The sequence below is a fragment of the Manacus vitellinus genome, unplaced genomic scaffold (genome assembly GCF_001715985.3).
Source record: "Manacus vitellinus isolate BGI_N305 unplaced genomic scaffold, ASM171598v3 scaffold_12_pilon, whole genome shotgun sequence".
Classification (NCBI taxonomy): Eukaryota; Metazoa; Chordata; class Aves; order Passeriformes; family Pipridae; genus Manacus; species Manacus vitellinus.
Window position 1 is genome coordinate 17,611,338 of NW_021938949.1, and position 17,134 is coordinate 17,628,471.

The following is a 17,134-nucleotide window of genomic DNA, read 5'->3' on the forward strand; positions in this document are numbered from 1 at the left end:
CCCTGGAAGTGTCCAAGGCCAGGTTGGATGGGGCTTGGAGCAACCTGGGCTAGTGGAAGGTGTCCCTGCCCATGGAAAGGGGATGGAATGTCCCTGCCCATGGCAGGTGAAGCTCTAAGGTCCCTTCCAACCCAAACCAGTCTGTGATTCCATGATTCTGTGAAGTAATTTCCCCTCCCAAAACCTACTTTAGAAAGATATTTCTGACAGTGAAGAAAAGCCCTTTTTTAATATTCCCTGTGACTGGCTCGATACAGGGCACCTCCTATCTCAGGAGGAGGATGTAGCACTCAAAATCCAAACAGAACTCAAAGGTTTAAGTGCTCATGTATGTAGCACTTCATACCACTTCCTCCCATGTTCCCAGTCCTCTTGATAAAATCACTGCCACATCAGGCTGTAGGTCTCCTGTGAATCCTCTCCAGCAGAAATTCCATCTCGCTGCTTCCTATTTTTGGAGTGCATTGCACTATTAACCTTGGGAGAGGCTGGACAAGCAAAGCTGCTCAGTGATGCTGCAGTGATTCTGCTGCTCTTTGTCTTGTGCAAAACAGGTATTTTTCTTGTCATTAGGATCCTGGGATTAACACAGCTCTTCTGTAAACATATCCCTAATAGGACACTGTGCCACTTAAGACACTAACCTCTGCATTCTCTTAGCAGGGCAAATCCCTTGGGTTTGAACTGCATAAAGGGTATCATTTAACTAATAATGAGAACAGAGTGGGGTTTGGCCTTCTAAATAATTTTTTTTTAATTCTTTCCACTGCCCTGGTGTTTCTGGGGACACCTGTGTACCTTACTTTACATACCTGACTGTTCCATGTGGTCTCAGGGAGCTTTACAACCTCCCATAAATTACCCTCCATGCTCATGACTGGGAAACAGCATCCAAGAGCCAAATTTACTGTCTCAGTTACAACTCTGCAAACTCCCACAGCCTGTGCAGACAAAGGCAGGTTGGAGCTGACAGAGATGACTCGATTGGCCAAGGTTATGGGACAGTCAATAAATGAGCCAGCTCTGGAAAACAGGTTCCTGGTGCTCTTTATCACTAAAATGAATACTCATTATGACAATTAAGTACTTGAATAAAGATGTGTTATTGTAATATTTTTAGCTCATTGGAAGTCATAATCACGTTCTGATGTGGCAGTTAAATCACTCACTAAAAGGTAAAGTTCCTTTTATTTCAGAGCTGCAAAATGACAGAATAGTTTTCCAAGTAAAATCCACAGACAAGGAGAAAGGAGTTTGGCAAACTTTCACTTTATACTTCACACTGCCAATTACTGAGGACTGATGACAGAGTCCTCTTAAACCTACTTACCTTGGAAACTATCAGACAGCAGGACCTGAACTTTTTCACTCAAGTGAATCCTTGACACAATTCCACATTCTTGTAATTTATATTACAAATCCTATATTTCAGCTGAGATGTCTTCACCTTTCACCTCATTGATATGAGATCAAAGATGGGCAAAAATGAGTGAAATTCCTCTTTCATAAGCCTGCTCTGAAAATCTCAGCCACCAAGGAAACTGTGAAGCACAACTTTTATATCTTTACTCAGTGTCAGCTTTTGTGAACTCTCCCTCTGATCCTGAGAATTAACCTTCCTTCTAGTTTCTCCCACTATCAAGTAAAAGTGCACAGACTGCAATATTAAATTCACAGGGGCAATCAAGGAGGAAGTTTTTGCTGATGTTTAGCTCAAAAAGAGCAAAATCTTGTTTGTGAGCTTTCTACAGAACCTCAAGAGTTTGTTACTCCCTTCTGATCCTCAGCTAGAATTCTAATTAATTAAGAGTAAGTCTGGGAAAAAAAAAAAACCAAACAACTGAACTTCTCTACTACCACCAGAGGTGAAGAAATGCCACTTACCTCCACTCTTTAGCAGGTGTTGCTCCTCTTCCTTCAGCCTGTTCTGCATAAGACGTAACATGTTTGCTGCTTCCTGCAAGAGGAAACAACAACTGGATTGGAAAAGCTGCCACACTCAAGGAGCCAACTGGATGATCCCACCACAACAGTTAAGGGCACTCACAGGGAGAATGAGACTACAAAATGTCAGCATTGAATAAATTTTATGTAAAAAAGGTCTTGTTTGAAACGTGGCAGCTCCTACCTTGACTGTGAGGGTCAGGATATAAAGTGTGTACCCAGGTCAAATAAAGCACTGAAAGGCAACTACACATTCCCACTGGGTGAAACATCACTTACTGCATGGAAAATGAGTTCATTTGTCTTTATCCCACTGAAAACTACTGCTCTTACAGCAGGCAAGTGGCTTTCTTTGGAAAGCAGGCTTTGGCACCTGTTTTCAGCCAATACTCCATTAAAAACCAGAAGTGGTTTGTGAAATGACTGCAGCTTCCTAACACACATCCAAACCAGAATGAATTCACACATTTCCAAGCATGCAAACAAAATTGGAGCAAATAACCCTTTCAATAAGCTGGAAAAGTACAGTCATGTATTATACCACACTGTAGTATTTAGGTGCAAAGGAGAACCATTCAAATGAAGGTCAATGACATGAGAAAATCACACTATTCCAATTGCAGCATCAGACAGAAAAATGTATTTTTAATGACCTCTAGCTTAAATTTAAATTTTGAATAGCAAACTAAACATGATACAGCAGGTAAGATATGAATGCACAGAATTAGGTGCAGATAAACCTACAATACTAAACAGGTGGCAAGAGCTGATTGAAGCCACAAATTTTCCTAATTTTAATCTCTTCAATTCCAGTCAGGCAAAGGAAAGCTAATTAACTGTGGACTGAAGTAAGATTTTTCTGAGCCTTTGATTTTTCTGTGCAAAACCAGTTGCTTTGACATGATCATACCTCCACACTTGAGGAAAGGAAACATGGACTCATCTAGAATATCCATGGGACAGAGGCAGGAAAGCAAGAAGAGCATCTGGAAGTGGTTGAATTGAGCACAACCTTTGTACACTTTCAGGTGGAAATGTGTCTCCATACATCTGGCAATGGCATGGAAGCTGGGAAAGGAACCTTCAAGGCCCATCCAGCACATGAGGAAGTTGCTGGAAACAGAGGTCTGGGGACAGACTGGCATGAGACATCGCAACTTGGCATAAATATCTGACTTGGGGGTTGATATTCATGCTGGAAAAGCCTGCAGAGAAGATGTTTACAGGTGGTAAGAAGAAGTGAGATGTCACCTGTGCCTGGTGAGAAACCAGCTCGGTGCCTCTCTCAAGGGAATAAATTCTGATCCAAAAATCTGCTTTGGACAATGACACAAATTGTTTGCTCTACAAACTCTCCAATGCTAATAGAGACATCCATGGATGCTGGGAAGGCTGCTAATGAATCCTCTGGACCTGCAAAACTGAAGCAGGTGTGACAGTGCCCAGGGTGACAAAGCTGAAAGGTCAGGATGCCCAATCACATGGAATGAGACACTCCAGCACAGCCCACAACAATATAAATCACTGAAACCTCCAAACTGATGGGAAAATATTCTGCAAGGAGAAGCTAATTCCATCTGCAGGAACAAGGAAGGAAAAGACACAAGCATGTTGAAACATTCTATTGAGGACACTGTTCTTTATGAGTTCCTTTGTAAAGGAACAAGTGACAGTGAGGACAGAAGAATGGGGCCAAAGATTAAAAGAGAGGGAAGGTGCAGGGATGCTGAGGATGGTGTGATTATGGCAAGTGGGCCAATAAAGGTTCCTGTCTCCTTGATCCAGGCTGCTGACCATGGTACAGGTGACCTCCTTTCAAGGCCAGGTTGGGTGGGGCTTGGAGCAACCTGGGCTAGTGGAAGGTGTCCCTGCCATGGCAGGGGGTGGAATGAGATGAGCTTTAAGGTCCTTCCAACCCAAACTATTCTGGGATTCTGTGATTGCACGACACAGCAGCCACACACCTGCACAGCTCAGTTCCACTGAGAAGGGTAACCACCACCAAGGTCTCCTTTGGTCTCCATGAACATGCCCAGTCCAAGGCCTCCCTCTGTAACAGTGGGTCACACCATTTCCTGACTGAGCCTCACAGTTGCTCTCTTCTTTCCCTATCTCTTCCTCCCAGTCAGTCACGAGATTTAAAGATGGCCAGTGATTTAAACCAGTCTTGCCCCTGCCCCAGCAAACATTCCCAGTGCAGCCTCCCCACTGCTGTGTCTTTGGGACAAATGCATTTGTGAGGAATCAGTCACCCATCTGAATCCCAACCCCACTGGCTGTTGCAGTTTACACAGTGCATATGGCAGAGAAAGGAAAAAAAGGGGACAGAAAGAAAAGGACATTTCCCAAATGTCATGGGGACAAATTCATGAACCCAGAAAGCACATTTAGAATGTTCACAGCCCAGTGAAATAATGGGCACAGAAACAACCATTGCCTGATACTGTAATTCCTGGCACACATTTAGACAGCTGAAGCTGGCAATTCCAATTCAGACAAATAAGCAGCCTCCCTGCTCTGCTTCCTGCTCCTTCCCTTCTACCACTCCTGCTCTGGGGCAGCACTTGTGCAGTGACACAAAAGAAACCTGGTGAAAACTAATCCATCCAAACAAAATTAAGCCAGGCAAATTCTCCACTCCAGCTCAGTATGTGTCTACCCAAACTCCTGACTGGCAAAAGGGAGGATGGGGTGCTGCAGTTGTGGGGAGAACAGCAGGGCTAAGAAGATGGGGCTTATGAACTCGAAAAACAAGAGAAATGAAGGCTAAAAGAATGTTTCACCATACAGATGAGCCCTTCTCCCCCTTTCCTCCAGCCTCTTACTTGTGCTGCTGCCAGTAGCTGAGCTGATCTCATCACAAGCCAGTGCAGGGACTAGATGGCAGGAAAAAATGTTGATTTTCTGCCAGTTTAGATTTCTGAATAACTTGATGCATGGCCAGTCAAATGCCACTGTCAGCCCAAGGGAGCTGCTGAGCCTGTACATCATCCCTTCCAACAGCTCCACCACTGCCAGGCTACACCCTGCAAAACCTTACTAAAAACTGCAGCAACAAAACCTGGTTTAAAAGGGAAGCCCTGAACCCCTCAGAACCAGGACAGCATCAGCCAACTACTGGTTACTGTCCTTAACAAGTGAGATCTTCAAAGAGGGCAGAAGGGATGGCAGATCAAAAATCTAGAAAGTAAACAGAATTTATCACTTAATTTTTTAAAGGTTTTGAATGCCTGCAATTATCAAAGCTGCATTTTTTGGCCTGATCAGCTTCCACCTTCAACACAGACACCACTCCCCACACATCACACTGTTTTAACAGATGTGATTTATATCAGCTCAGCAAAACCAAGACTGTGACAGTCAGAGATGTTTTTCTGTTGTAGGCTTGGCACTTCTGTGTGATCCAGGGTTGCTGAGATGTGACAGGGCAGAAGATCCAGGGGGGTGATGGACTGGAATGCTGCAGATGCTCTTCCAACACACAACACTGTCCACAGGTCCAGCCCCACTCTCTGTGCAGGGACAGAGTGACAGCTCTGCAGAAAAAGAGACGTGGCCTGGACTGCCTGGAGCTCCTGCAGGAACCACCTGGCTACCTCAGGATGCTGGATGAGCAGGAGCCAATATTTAAGCCCCCCTGTTCAGCCTCTCCAGTGCACAAGCAGGACTGAAATGCAGCAGGGAAACACTCTGTGGATCTTACTCTACAGGTGAATTTTACCCAAAGGAAGTGGCAGCTTACACTGTGGACTCACAGTGGCAAATTAATATAATTTAAATACTAATTAACACAAAATCTGAACAGATCTGCCCCCTCAGAGGGGACTCCCAGGCCTTTCAGGGTACCAGAGATCAATGCTGCTTTAGGGGCAGACAGATCTCTGCTGAGATGGAAATTCTCCTCTGCCTCATACATTTTGCAGCCTCCCCAAGGTCTAAATCTGCCCAAAGGAATAATCAGAACAATCCCTTTGCAAACAGCCATGGGAAATGGGCAGCAAGGCAGGATTTGCTGCCAACAGAGAGCACCAGAATGACTCCAGCTGCAGGGGACCTTCAGAAGTCCCAGCCCAACCTCCTGCTCCAGGCAGGACCAGCAACAGAATCAGATCACAGTGCTCAGGGCTGGAGTTGGATCATCAGTCCCTCCAAGGGAGAGACTGATCAGCCTGTCTGGGCAACCTGTTCTAATGGATGACTACCCAAAGGGTGAAAAAGTTTCCTTATATCAAGTCAGAACTACTTTTTATTCCCAGAGATTTGTCCATGGCCTTTAGCACCAGGTTGAGATCTCCTTAGTCACCAGCCCTTGTCTGGTGACACATCAACAGCCCAGACACAGTAAATAGCAACAGGAATTACAGAGCCTTTCTGGTGACATACAAAGGCTTTCAAAACAAGTAAGTCTGGGGCTTTTTTCATCCCCCTTTCTGTTGTTACAGAAACATCACCTGTCTCTGCAGCACGCTGAATGCACTCAGGACAAATGTCTGCTTTTTGTAGATTGGAATTTGAATAAGGCAATACAGATATTCTGTGCCTCAATCTTCTTTAACTAGCAAAAGTACATGACTGAAGACAACTCTGCCCCTGCAGAGAGCAAAGCAGCAAAGCTCAAACTGAATAAGAATAAAAATGATGCATTATTTGATCCTTCAAAACAGCTCAGAGGTTTTGTTTTAAGTTCACTTCTAAGTTTTCTTGGAAATGGTGTGGGGAAAACACCCAAGTACAAAGAATTTATGCCCTGCAGCCAGCTGGCAGACCTGGTTACCACTAAGTAGGAAGAAAAGGGAAAGAAGTGGGTGAAGTAAGAAGGGGATAAGTCTAAAAGCACAGGACAACTGAAGCTCATTGATTTTCTGCGCTTGGATTCAAGCATTTCAATTTTTGCCTAAGCTACTCCTTCTGTCTCATATTCTCCCAATACCAGAAGTCTTCTAGACATCTCTATGTCTAAAGTTTTCATCTTAGCAAGGGAAAACAATGTTTCTTTCTGTTTTTTTCTCTAGTGATTTGCTAGAGAACAGTGGTGTTCCTACTGCCCTGGCCTACACTTGGGGCAAATCAATTTGCTGCTGGACTGAAAGCCTGGCCCTCACCTTGACTATTCATGTTGGCAGCTGCTCCTCTTTTGTTACAGAACAAAGCAGCTGAGATTGGCTCCTGCCACACTTACACAATGGCAGCTGTTTTTCATAAGAGGGTGTTGTCATTCCTTCAGGAGGAGTGAGATGCAAGGACGAGGAGAAACCCTGGGGAATGTGAGAGCAAACCTGCCAGGGACAACAGACAGGGGAGGGACTGAGTTCATGGAAGCACCAAGTACCAACCTACCTGGAGCTGTTCTTTCCTAGATGTTGAGCTACTGTTAAACACCTCATCCTAAATTCATGTCCAGTTTTAAGTTCTGAATTGGAACGTGGCTGTAGTTACACTTGACTAGACATGACTGCATTGCTCCGGGGTTTGTTCCTTTTTATTCCATTGAGGAATGAAGACTGGGGGAGAGAGGGAAGGTCCACCTAATCTTCTGGGGCAGAAGAACCTTTAGCATCAGGCTTGCTGACCTGTGAGGGGGGCTTCAAACAAGGTCTGTCAGGCAATGATGATGATGATGGTGATGATCAGCCTGACAAGAAACGGGGCACTGTGAACACGGAAGGGGAGGCTCTGGAACGTTCCTTGTGAAGGTAGCACAAGCAGGATCCCACCTCAAGTGCCTGACCATAAGTTCATAGAATTATAGAATCATGGAATCAGCTGGGTTGGAAGGGACTTCTGAGATCATCAAGTCCAACCCTTGATCCAACCCCGCCGTGGTTCCCAGCCCATGGCACTGATGCCACATCCAGTCTCACCTGAACACCTCCAGGGATGGAGAATCCACCACTTCCCTGGGCAGCCCATTCCAATGGTTGATCACTCTCTCTGTAAAGAATTTCTTCCTAATATCTAACCTAAACCTCCCCTGGCACAGCTTAAGACCCAGCCCTCTTGTCTTACTGATTGCTGCCTGGGAGTTCATCCATCGTAGGAAACAAAACAATAGAATGCACAGAGCTGTGATCCCACTGGGATTACAGAATTGTTCCCACGTTTGGAGGGTTGCTCTCAATGGGTACAGACATCCTAGAGAGGACAGGCTGGGAGGTGAGAAGGAGTGAGTGCTCCCTCTACAAAGGAGCAGCCTGAATGCCCTGAACATTCCCTTCTGAGGAGGGAGGAGCCACTGAGTTTTGGGTTTTTTAATCATAGAACAGTTTGGGTTGGAAAGGACCTTAAAGCTCATGAACAAGATGAGCTCTAAGGTCCCTCCCAACCCAAACTGTTCTGTGATGTAAGAAATACTGCTGAACAACACAGGAACCACAGGTCAGAGCCAAGCAAGCAGAACATCAGAGACAACACAGCACTGAACTCTGTACTGAGGATTTATGTGACTGCCCACGGCACAGCCCAGCTCAAGAGGACTGAGAGACAGGATTGGGAAGGCACTGGCAGAGACTGCAACATAAGACCAGTGGAGATGACAGGCCTTTAAATCACCTGCCAGCACTGAGGGAAATCTAAATAGAACTAAGAAAAAAAGAAGAAGGGGGAAAAAAAGACCAGACTAACATTTTTTGCCCACAATTTTCAAGTCAAAATCCTTCTGAGAAGGTTCAAGTCAGCAATAACACTGACAAATTCCCAACTGCCTAAAATAACCTGACAGAGGAGGACTTTATCCTGTGAATCAAATGTGTTCTGTATTCATTATTACATAAAATGCAAATTTACCATAATGGCGACTCTCCATTTTTCCTATTTGCTTTTGTGGAAGAGATGAATTATAATGACTCAATAACAGCTCATTAAACATTCCCTTCAAGGATTACATTTTTATTGTAGCGAGCTCACAAGTGATATTGTTTGGATGTGTAATTTATTTGAATTAGTGCACGATCCTTTAATGTAAACCTGAGGTCAGTTTGCAGTGTCTGAAGAAATCATCATCCAAATTAATATTGATTGGAAGTTGGTAGCTGCAGTGGTGTCTTGCTCACCACCACAAAGCAGCCACTGCCATGTCCCTGCTAGAATCTGACACCTCCCCCTCTGTCAGAGGTAGCACAAAGCCTCAAGGCTCGAAGGAGGGTCAGGATTAGTCACTCTTTTCAAGGAGAGTGTTTATTATATTAAAGAGCAGTTGTTCTTGGTGAACTTGGCAGTTCCAGGAACTGATAATGGAATCTGCTGCCTTCTATCTTGAGATCAATTAGCTCAATACAGCACACATTTCTTGCAGCAAAGAACCTCTTCAACAGGTGGCTGATGCACACTTCAGTCCATTTCTTATTTCTCACCCAAATTAAAAGGCAGCACCATCAAGCCCCTCTCTGTGACTTCTCAGAGCCCAAGCATAGGAACTACAGACCTGTTTTTAACAACTTCTCCAGCCTGAAAACGTTTGCTCTCCTAATTTCTGCTCACCAGGACAGTGCTCTAGTTAATCCTTAGATGACTGGGATAAAGCTATTTTAAAGCATCTCATTGTGGTGGGTTAGAGAAGGAGGAAGTGCAGATGACTAATGATGCAGACAAATCTCTTTTGAAAGGGGATGACAAGCACTGTTTCCAGGACTGTTCATGCACCAGGCTGTGATTCTTTAACACAAAAGGAGCAGGTGATCATCTTTGGGCCACCAGCAGCTACAACACCACCAGGTTTCACCTCACCCATCCTGCTTCTCTAGTTTCCATAACTCTGTGTTCTTCTCCATGTAATAGCAGGGACACTGCTTCATTCCAGTTTACTCTACAGATTCAGAAACAGGAGCTGTTGGCTTAAATATTCTTGTGGCTGAGTAGGAAGAGAGATGCAGGATGCACTGTCTGAAGTTTTCTCATTACACAAGGGCTGGCAGCAGGTACTTACAGGGAATGCTGCACTGCCAAGGGGAGTCAGACCCTGATTAACAGGCCAGGCTCTGACCAGGTCAAACCACCACACCAGGTCAGGTTTCTCCTCAGTCCTCTCAAAGGTGGAACAAAGCTTGAGAAGGAGACAGGCACACAGCTCTCCAGGTCAGCAAATGTAAAAAAAGAGGGTCTCAGAGTGCAGTGGCCTCCACTGGAGGTTTCCACTGATTTCAGGACTACATCACACTCAAGAGAGGCCCAAGTGGGAATGGAAGTGGATTTCCAGCAAAATAAATATGACTCACAGCCCCAGGCCAGAAAGGTGTACAGTCTGTCCTGGGATTTCTTACTTTTCCTGTTCCCAATGTTTGACCTGCTGCAATTCTTCTGAAATGCACAGTTTGGCCCACTGGTCATTCCAACACCCAAATCCTCTGCAAAGGATTCCAGCAATGTCCTGGAGCTCTCAGAGAGGGCAGTGTCCGTGCACAGAGCAGTAACTCACACTGCCAGGCCCTGCCAAGGCTCTGCCAGGACATTTATCCAAGCACACACTTGTTCCACTTTCTTATGTGTCACAGAACTCAACTAGAAATTGCTTTCACACAGCCAGAAAACTGAGAACTATTTTACTATTTAAAACTCAGCTCTTACTGTTTTGCCCCTGATGGGATTATGCACGTTTGTGCACACGAAAATGCCAGTCTCACAGCTTCTCTTTTCCACTAAGCACCAGCAGCAGAGCATAAAGCTCCTCAATTTCACAGACATCATTTTAACATTACCTACTTATGTCATTTGGTGCAAAGCACCAAACATCAGTCCCAAATTAAGAGTTATTTCAGCTTTTTCTTTCAAACAATCGCCCCATTTAAATGTTTCTCAATGATTTAAACGTCGATCTCTGAGGAGGAAACATAAATTGACCTGTTCAATCAGTGTTGCTGCAAGTGATCTGATTGTCTCCTATTCCCAGGGAATTTCAAGTGGTTTCTGTTACATAATTCAGACATTTAAAGTCTTTGTGAATATTCAAAAGGATTATGCAGGCTGGCAAGGAAGGCAGAAAGACCATAACATGTACAAGACACTTATTCATCTTCTGACCAAATGAAGCTTGATAAAGAGAATATGTAAGACTTAAAGGCAGTACATTCAGAATGCACTGATGGTTTTTCTTCTGGAGTGGAGTCACTGCACAAGAAATTCAGTGAGACAAGCTAAAAACTGAATTCATTAGAGATCAGATCGTCGGGTGAGTTTCTGTGTCACAACAAAGAAACCTGCCTGACTGCAAAACTCAGTAGATCCTTTCCCTGTCTTCCTTACCCAACTGCAGAGTATTTAATTTAAAAAAGAATTAGCACAGATTTACAACAGCAGCAAGAAAGAACTACACTGAGTAGCCTGTGCAGGGGGTTCATATCCAACCACAGCACTAAGCCCAGAGGCACAAGGAACCTCTTTCCCTCTCCATGGGCTGCTGGAGGCAGGATGTGAAGATGTGAATCTTTCCATTGCTCAGAAAAACTTGTGATTAGGGTTTCAATAATTTCTTGTCTGATCTCCAGCTCATGATAAAGTAAGTTCTAGAGTCTGTCAGACATGAACTTGAAGCTGTGAGTAAAATGACTCCAAATCTGGGATCCTATGACAAGTTTGTCACCCACCTGGCACATCAGATGTCAAGATATTCCTGACGAGTACACGGATCTTTGAGCACTGAGGGGATCGATCTGATTGAGGTAAACAGAACTCATCTCAACTCCTTTCATTTCCCAGCAAGTCTTCCTGTAGCTTTACTGGGAGACAGCACCAACACAGCACCAGGAGCAGGTAGGCACACACCTGTCCAGGGCATCCAGAGGCTCCTCTGGGAGCCTGCAGCCAGTTGCCATGGCATTGCTGGGGGACTGCAGGTTTTTGCTTCAGTGAAATGAGTGCACACAGCAACATTTCCATCTTCCCCAACACGCTCTCCACACGCCCTCCCTCCTTCTCTGTATCTCCAGCTTCTCCTTTTAGTGATCATCATTTCTCTGCCAATAATTTCTCTTGTCCTTTTCTCCTGTGCTCCCCTGCCCCTACTCCCTCTCTGTGCATTGCCTTCTCCCTCCTCTATTTTTTTCCACATTTCTCCATTATGGGATTTGTATGCCTCAGTGCACCAATACTGTGATCCTTGTACACTGGACTAAAGGCCAAAATAGAAGCAATCAACAACTCACATGCCTGTGCTCACTTTTACATCTGATATTCAACACAATTCAGCAACACTGGACCAGCAGTGCTCTCCTGGCACACCTAAAAATGTTTAAACCACTCATAACTCAAATGTACATTAGTTAGAACATTAAAGACTGTAACCAACCGGTTTTCATATTAACCTTCTGCTGGCTATTTCAATAAACAGCAGTTTATTGAAATATTCATGCAGTGGGAATGCTGAATCCAATATTCTAAGTGGGACAGCTCAGTGCAAAAAACAAGAACCAAGGGGTATCTCAGGCAGAACTCAGATACCCCTGCTATGTGCATATTCAGAAGCTCTGATATCAGAACTCTGAAAGAATTTAATGAAGAGGGGAGTTTATTTGTAGAGGGTGGGTTGCAAAGGGAAAGTCACAATACAGTCTCTTTATTTGGCTTTTCCTTGTTTAATCATGAAGCACTGCTTACTGAGAGCCACATCATGGAATCAATCATGGAATGGTTTGGGTTGGAAAGGACCTTAAAGCTCATCTCATTCCACCCCCTGCCATGGGCAGGGACACCTTCCACTAGCCCAGGTTGCTCCAAGCCCTGTCCAACCTGGCCTTGGACACTTCAGGGCTGGGGTAGCCACAGCTTCTCTGGGCAGCCTGTGCCAGGGCCTCACCACCCTCACAGGGAAGGATTTCTTCCTAATATCCACTCTAAATCTCTCAAATTTCAATTTAAAGCCATTTCCCCTCGTTCTATCACTACACAGCCTTGCAAAATACCACCATGATGAAAAGAAAAATGGTTTAAGCAATCCCAAACCAAAGATAACAACTGAGTGGCTCAGAACATCCTCATCCCTGTGTCCACCACCTCATGGTGGTCCCTAGTTGAGATTTCACAGTACCAGCATAAAAGCAGCCTGAAAACACCTTAGAAGAAAGCAGCTGTAGAAGAAAGTACTTCAGGGGTGTCCTCTGAGAAGCACTAGAAAGAATAAGCATGTTCTCTCTAGGGAAAAGGCAAATGCTAAAGGATATTGCCAAGTTATTCTGGCATGACACAAACTAATTCCAAAAACACCTTTTTGAACTGTATTGTTCTTTAAAAGAGAGGCATTCATTTAAAATCCAGAGACAAGTTCAATACCCAAATCTGAAAACTCCTGAAAATTGTTTTTTTTTTCAGAACAGCTAAAGTTCTAATAGCTTTTGTGTCTAAACATCCAAAACTATTTCATCTTGGAAATGGTAAAAGTGAACCAAGTGTGCTGAATCCTTTTACAAAGCAGAAAAATAAGTGCAAATCTTTGAGGAGACATGGCACATAAATCCCTGCCTCAGCACAGAGCTGCAGGAAGATGGAGTAATTCCACAAAACAACAGAGGCAGAATAAAAGAGGTGGCTGGAAGTAAAAAAAAGGTGAAGGAAACTGCAAAGACAAAAGGCCCTTGTTCAAATTCCTCGGATCCAAGAATAAATATGACATGACCACTTGTCAATAAGTGTGAGAAACTCACTCTAAAGAGGAGTCATGTGAGGATTTCTGCCATCTCCAGTTGATAATGGACAAGTAATTTAATATTTTTCATAAATTTCAAAGGGCTCCTACATCAGAGGTGCTCTGCAGGAGTGAATTTCATCAAATCAACTGTTTGGTTCACTCAACACCTTTAAGTTCCTTTGAACACAGAGAGTTTCTCAGCCCAGTGCCTGGCAGGAGACTCCCACCAATGGCCCTCCAACCAGCACTCCTTATGAGCAGGAGGCAAAGGAGCACCAGGAGCTACAAGGCTCTGCTCTCCATGTGACTGAGCACCCACAGCACGAAAAACAACCCTAAGGAATCCACACCAACCGCCAGCACTGCAGGCTGGAAGGGCTCAGTGTCACTTAATTAAAACTGTGTGCCTGGGTACAATCTTTAAATCACTTTTCTAATTAGGAAATGCACTTTGGCCCAGCTCATCAGCTGTGTGACAACAGCAGGGTGCCCAACCAGGTCTGAGTCCAGCTGCAGGGGAGATTAATCTCATTATTCAGAAGGGTCTCTCAATCAGAACAAAAATTCCTCCTCAAAACGTGCACCAAGTCAAGGAGAGGGGTCCAGGAATCAGTTCCCAGGGCAGCACAGGGAGTGCTGGATTAATCTAATTACACTGCCGTTGCTTTTTGCTGGCAAGCTATTTAGCAAAATGCAGAGAGAGGATAAAAGAATTGCCTCACGCTGATTCTGCAGAAGATAATTAAGATTTGTTTGGTGGAACAAAACACAAATCAGGGTTGGGTTAAAAATCAACATAATTTTCAGTGTTTTCTGACAGCTGAGAGAGCGTGTACTAAAATGGATTAAATGTAATTATCCTCATTACTTTTTCCCCTGTTGATGCTGAAAATGACACAAGATTATAAACTTTAGGACAACATTCAGCATCGTTTTGGAGCAAATTGTTCTTTTTTTTCAAGCAAGTAATAAACAACCCACAGTTTTGCTTCACCAACAAGTAGCTACAGAAGTGAAGCATCACCTGAAAAGCAGATCAAGACTGACAGAAGTGAGAGATCTACCATTGTGTTCCAGGCTGGCAACAGACTAATCCAAAATGGATTAAACAATGCATTATCTTTCAAAAATAAAAATAGCAGAGTCCCCTCACTGGTTTGGAAACAGCAGTGCACCAGCAAGTGATTTAGCTGGGACCCAGATTAGAATCATAGAATGATGGAATGGTTTGGGTTGGAAAGGACTTTAAAGCTCATCCCATTCCACCCCCTGCCATGGGCAGGGACACCTTCCACCAGCCCAGGTTGCTCCAAGCCCTGTCCAGCCTGGCCTTGGACACTTCCAGGGATGTGGCAGCCACAGCTTCTCTGGGCAACCTGTGCCAGGGCCTGACCACCCTGACAGCCAAGAATTCCTTCCCAATATCCCATCTAACATTCCTTCCCACTATCCCTCTGGCAGTGGGAAGCCATTCCCTGTGTCCTGTCCCTCCAGGGCCCTGTCCAAAGTCCCTCTCCAGCTCTCTTGGAGCCCCTTCAGACACTGGAAGGGGCTCTACAGTCTCTCCAGAGCCTTCTCTTCTTCAGGCTGAAATTCTTCATCCTCTTTCAGTTCCCAAGTCCTGGAGTTTGATTTTGAGGACTGACATCTCATAATGACTTCAAGTAACAGTTTAGACTCCAGCACTGCTGAAAGTCTGGCTGTAAGAGACACACACAACCTCCTCTCCTACCAAACCTCCTCTCCTACCAAAGCAAGAGCTTCTACAGCAGAGCAGTTGTGGCTGCCTGAGTCACTGTGTTGCTGCTCACAAAAAGCTGGTCAGAGTTTCATCATTTATATATTAGAAGTATTTTTAGGCACAAGTAACAGAAGTGTGCAGAGAAAAACCACATCTTTTTGTCACGAGCTTTTACACTCCTTAATTCTGTTTTATGCCGAAGTGCTGTTTCCGTGCTTATCCCAGGAAATGAAAAGCCAAACCATATGGGATTCCCAGGTGCCTCACAGAAAGAAGGAGAAAAAGGAAAATAAAAAATGTTTTCCATATTCTAAGCATGGCACAGCCCTGAATGACAAAGGCTTTTTCCTTGTCTTATTATCTTTTAACAAAAATCCCCCAAAGAGCCACCAACTCATTAACAAACTTCTGCACATGAATTTATAACCAGTTTCAGGTAGCTCAGTTGAAAGCATTTCTCCTTTGGCTATTAAGTCTCAATGGCATTTGAAAAGAAGGGAAAAATCAGATTTTAGGCTTCATTTCAAGATTATGATTTAATTGATGACTTATCTTTTTGGGGGGGCTAAGGATACGGACAAGAACTAGAAGATTATAAAACAAGATGTGAAAATACCAGGCTGACTACAGATATAAGGTGGAAAAATATCTCCAGAGACAGTGCTTATAAAAAGGGGGGGGCTAATGGGAAACTGGTTCACAGGGATTAACGAATTGTCAAATGCCCATGTCACCTTTGAAAAGGTAAGTTATTTTATCCCTCAAGCCAATAATGAAGCAAAATATCTGAGACTTCTCAACAGGACACAGCATGGCTTTCCCTGTGACCAAAGGGTGATGGAGGAAAGAGGAAGCATTGGTTAACAACTGGTTAACTGGTTGCACTGCTGAGGCAACTCCAATCCTGGGATCAGTTCTGGGCCCCTCACAAGAAAGACATTGAGGGGCTGGAGAGTGTGCAGGGAAGGGAACGGAGCTGGGGAAGGGTCTGGAGCAGCAGGAGTGGCTGAGGGAGCTGGGGGGGCTCAGCCTGGAGAAAAGGAGGCTCAGGGGGGACCTTCTGGCTCTGCAACCTCAGCCTGGAGAAAAGGAGGCTCAGGGGGGACCTTCTGGCTCTGCAACCCCCTGACAGGAGGGGGGAGCTGGGGGGAAGTGGGGCTCTGCTCCCAGGGAACAAGGGACAGGAGGAGAGGGAACGGCTTCTAGTTGTGCCAGGGGAGGTTCAGGTTGGACATCAGGAAGAATTTCTTCATGGAAAGGGTTGTTGTTAAGTACTGGAATGTGCTGCCCAGGGAGGTGGTGGACTCCCCTTCCCTGGAGGTGTTTATAAGGAAGGACTGGACGTGGCACTCAGTGCTCTGCTCTGCTTGACAAGCTGGGGATGGGGCACAGGTTGGACTCAATGATCTCAGAGGTCTCTTCCAACCTAAACCATTCTGTGATTCTGTAACTCCAGGTGTAGCACACCCACCACACCCACCAGCATTGAGGTCCAAGAGGAGATTGTTCACTGAAACAGGTTTTCAACAAAGAACAGAACATACACAGGGTAATGGCTGTGAGAAGGATGAAAAGCCAGACAACAAAACATGAAGTTACAGGAAGTTGAAGCAAAGACTGGCTGAAAGCATTGCAGTCCAGTAAACACCCAAAGAGAAGTCTGGAGCAAGACAAGACACAGATGTAGATCACCCAGCTGGAGAATCCCACTGAACTGATGCAACTCAGCAAGCTGACAGAAAACAGAATTTCTGCCAAACAAAACTGAATTCCACGGGGGAGGATCTCAGCACAAATGATCTCCTCACTGATGCTCTTTGCTGTTTCTTTTGCTACTA

The 17,134-nt window shown here is 44.7% G+C and overlaps 1 protein-coding gene across 2 annotated transcripts in view; it reads right to left on the minus strand.

Annotated features, from left to right (window-relative positions):
- CLUAP1 (clusterin associated protein 1) overlaps nt 1-17,134 on the minus strand; it is a 56,448-nt gene that overhangs the window by 18,462 nt on the left and 20,852 nt on the right. For both annotated transcript variants that reach the window (XM_029957799.1, XM_029957798.1), the window contains exon 7: nt 1,885-1,957. In XM_029957799.1, coding sequence (XP_029813659.1) covers nt 1,885-1,957 — 73 coding nt within the window. The remainder of the gene's footprint in view (nt 1-1,884; nt 1,958-17,134) is intronic.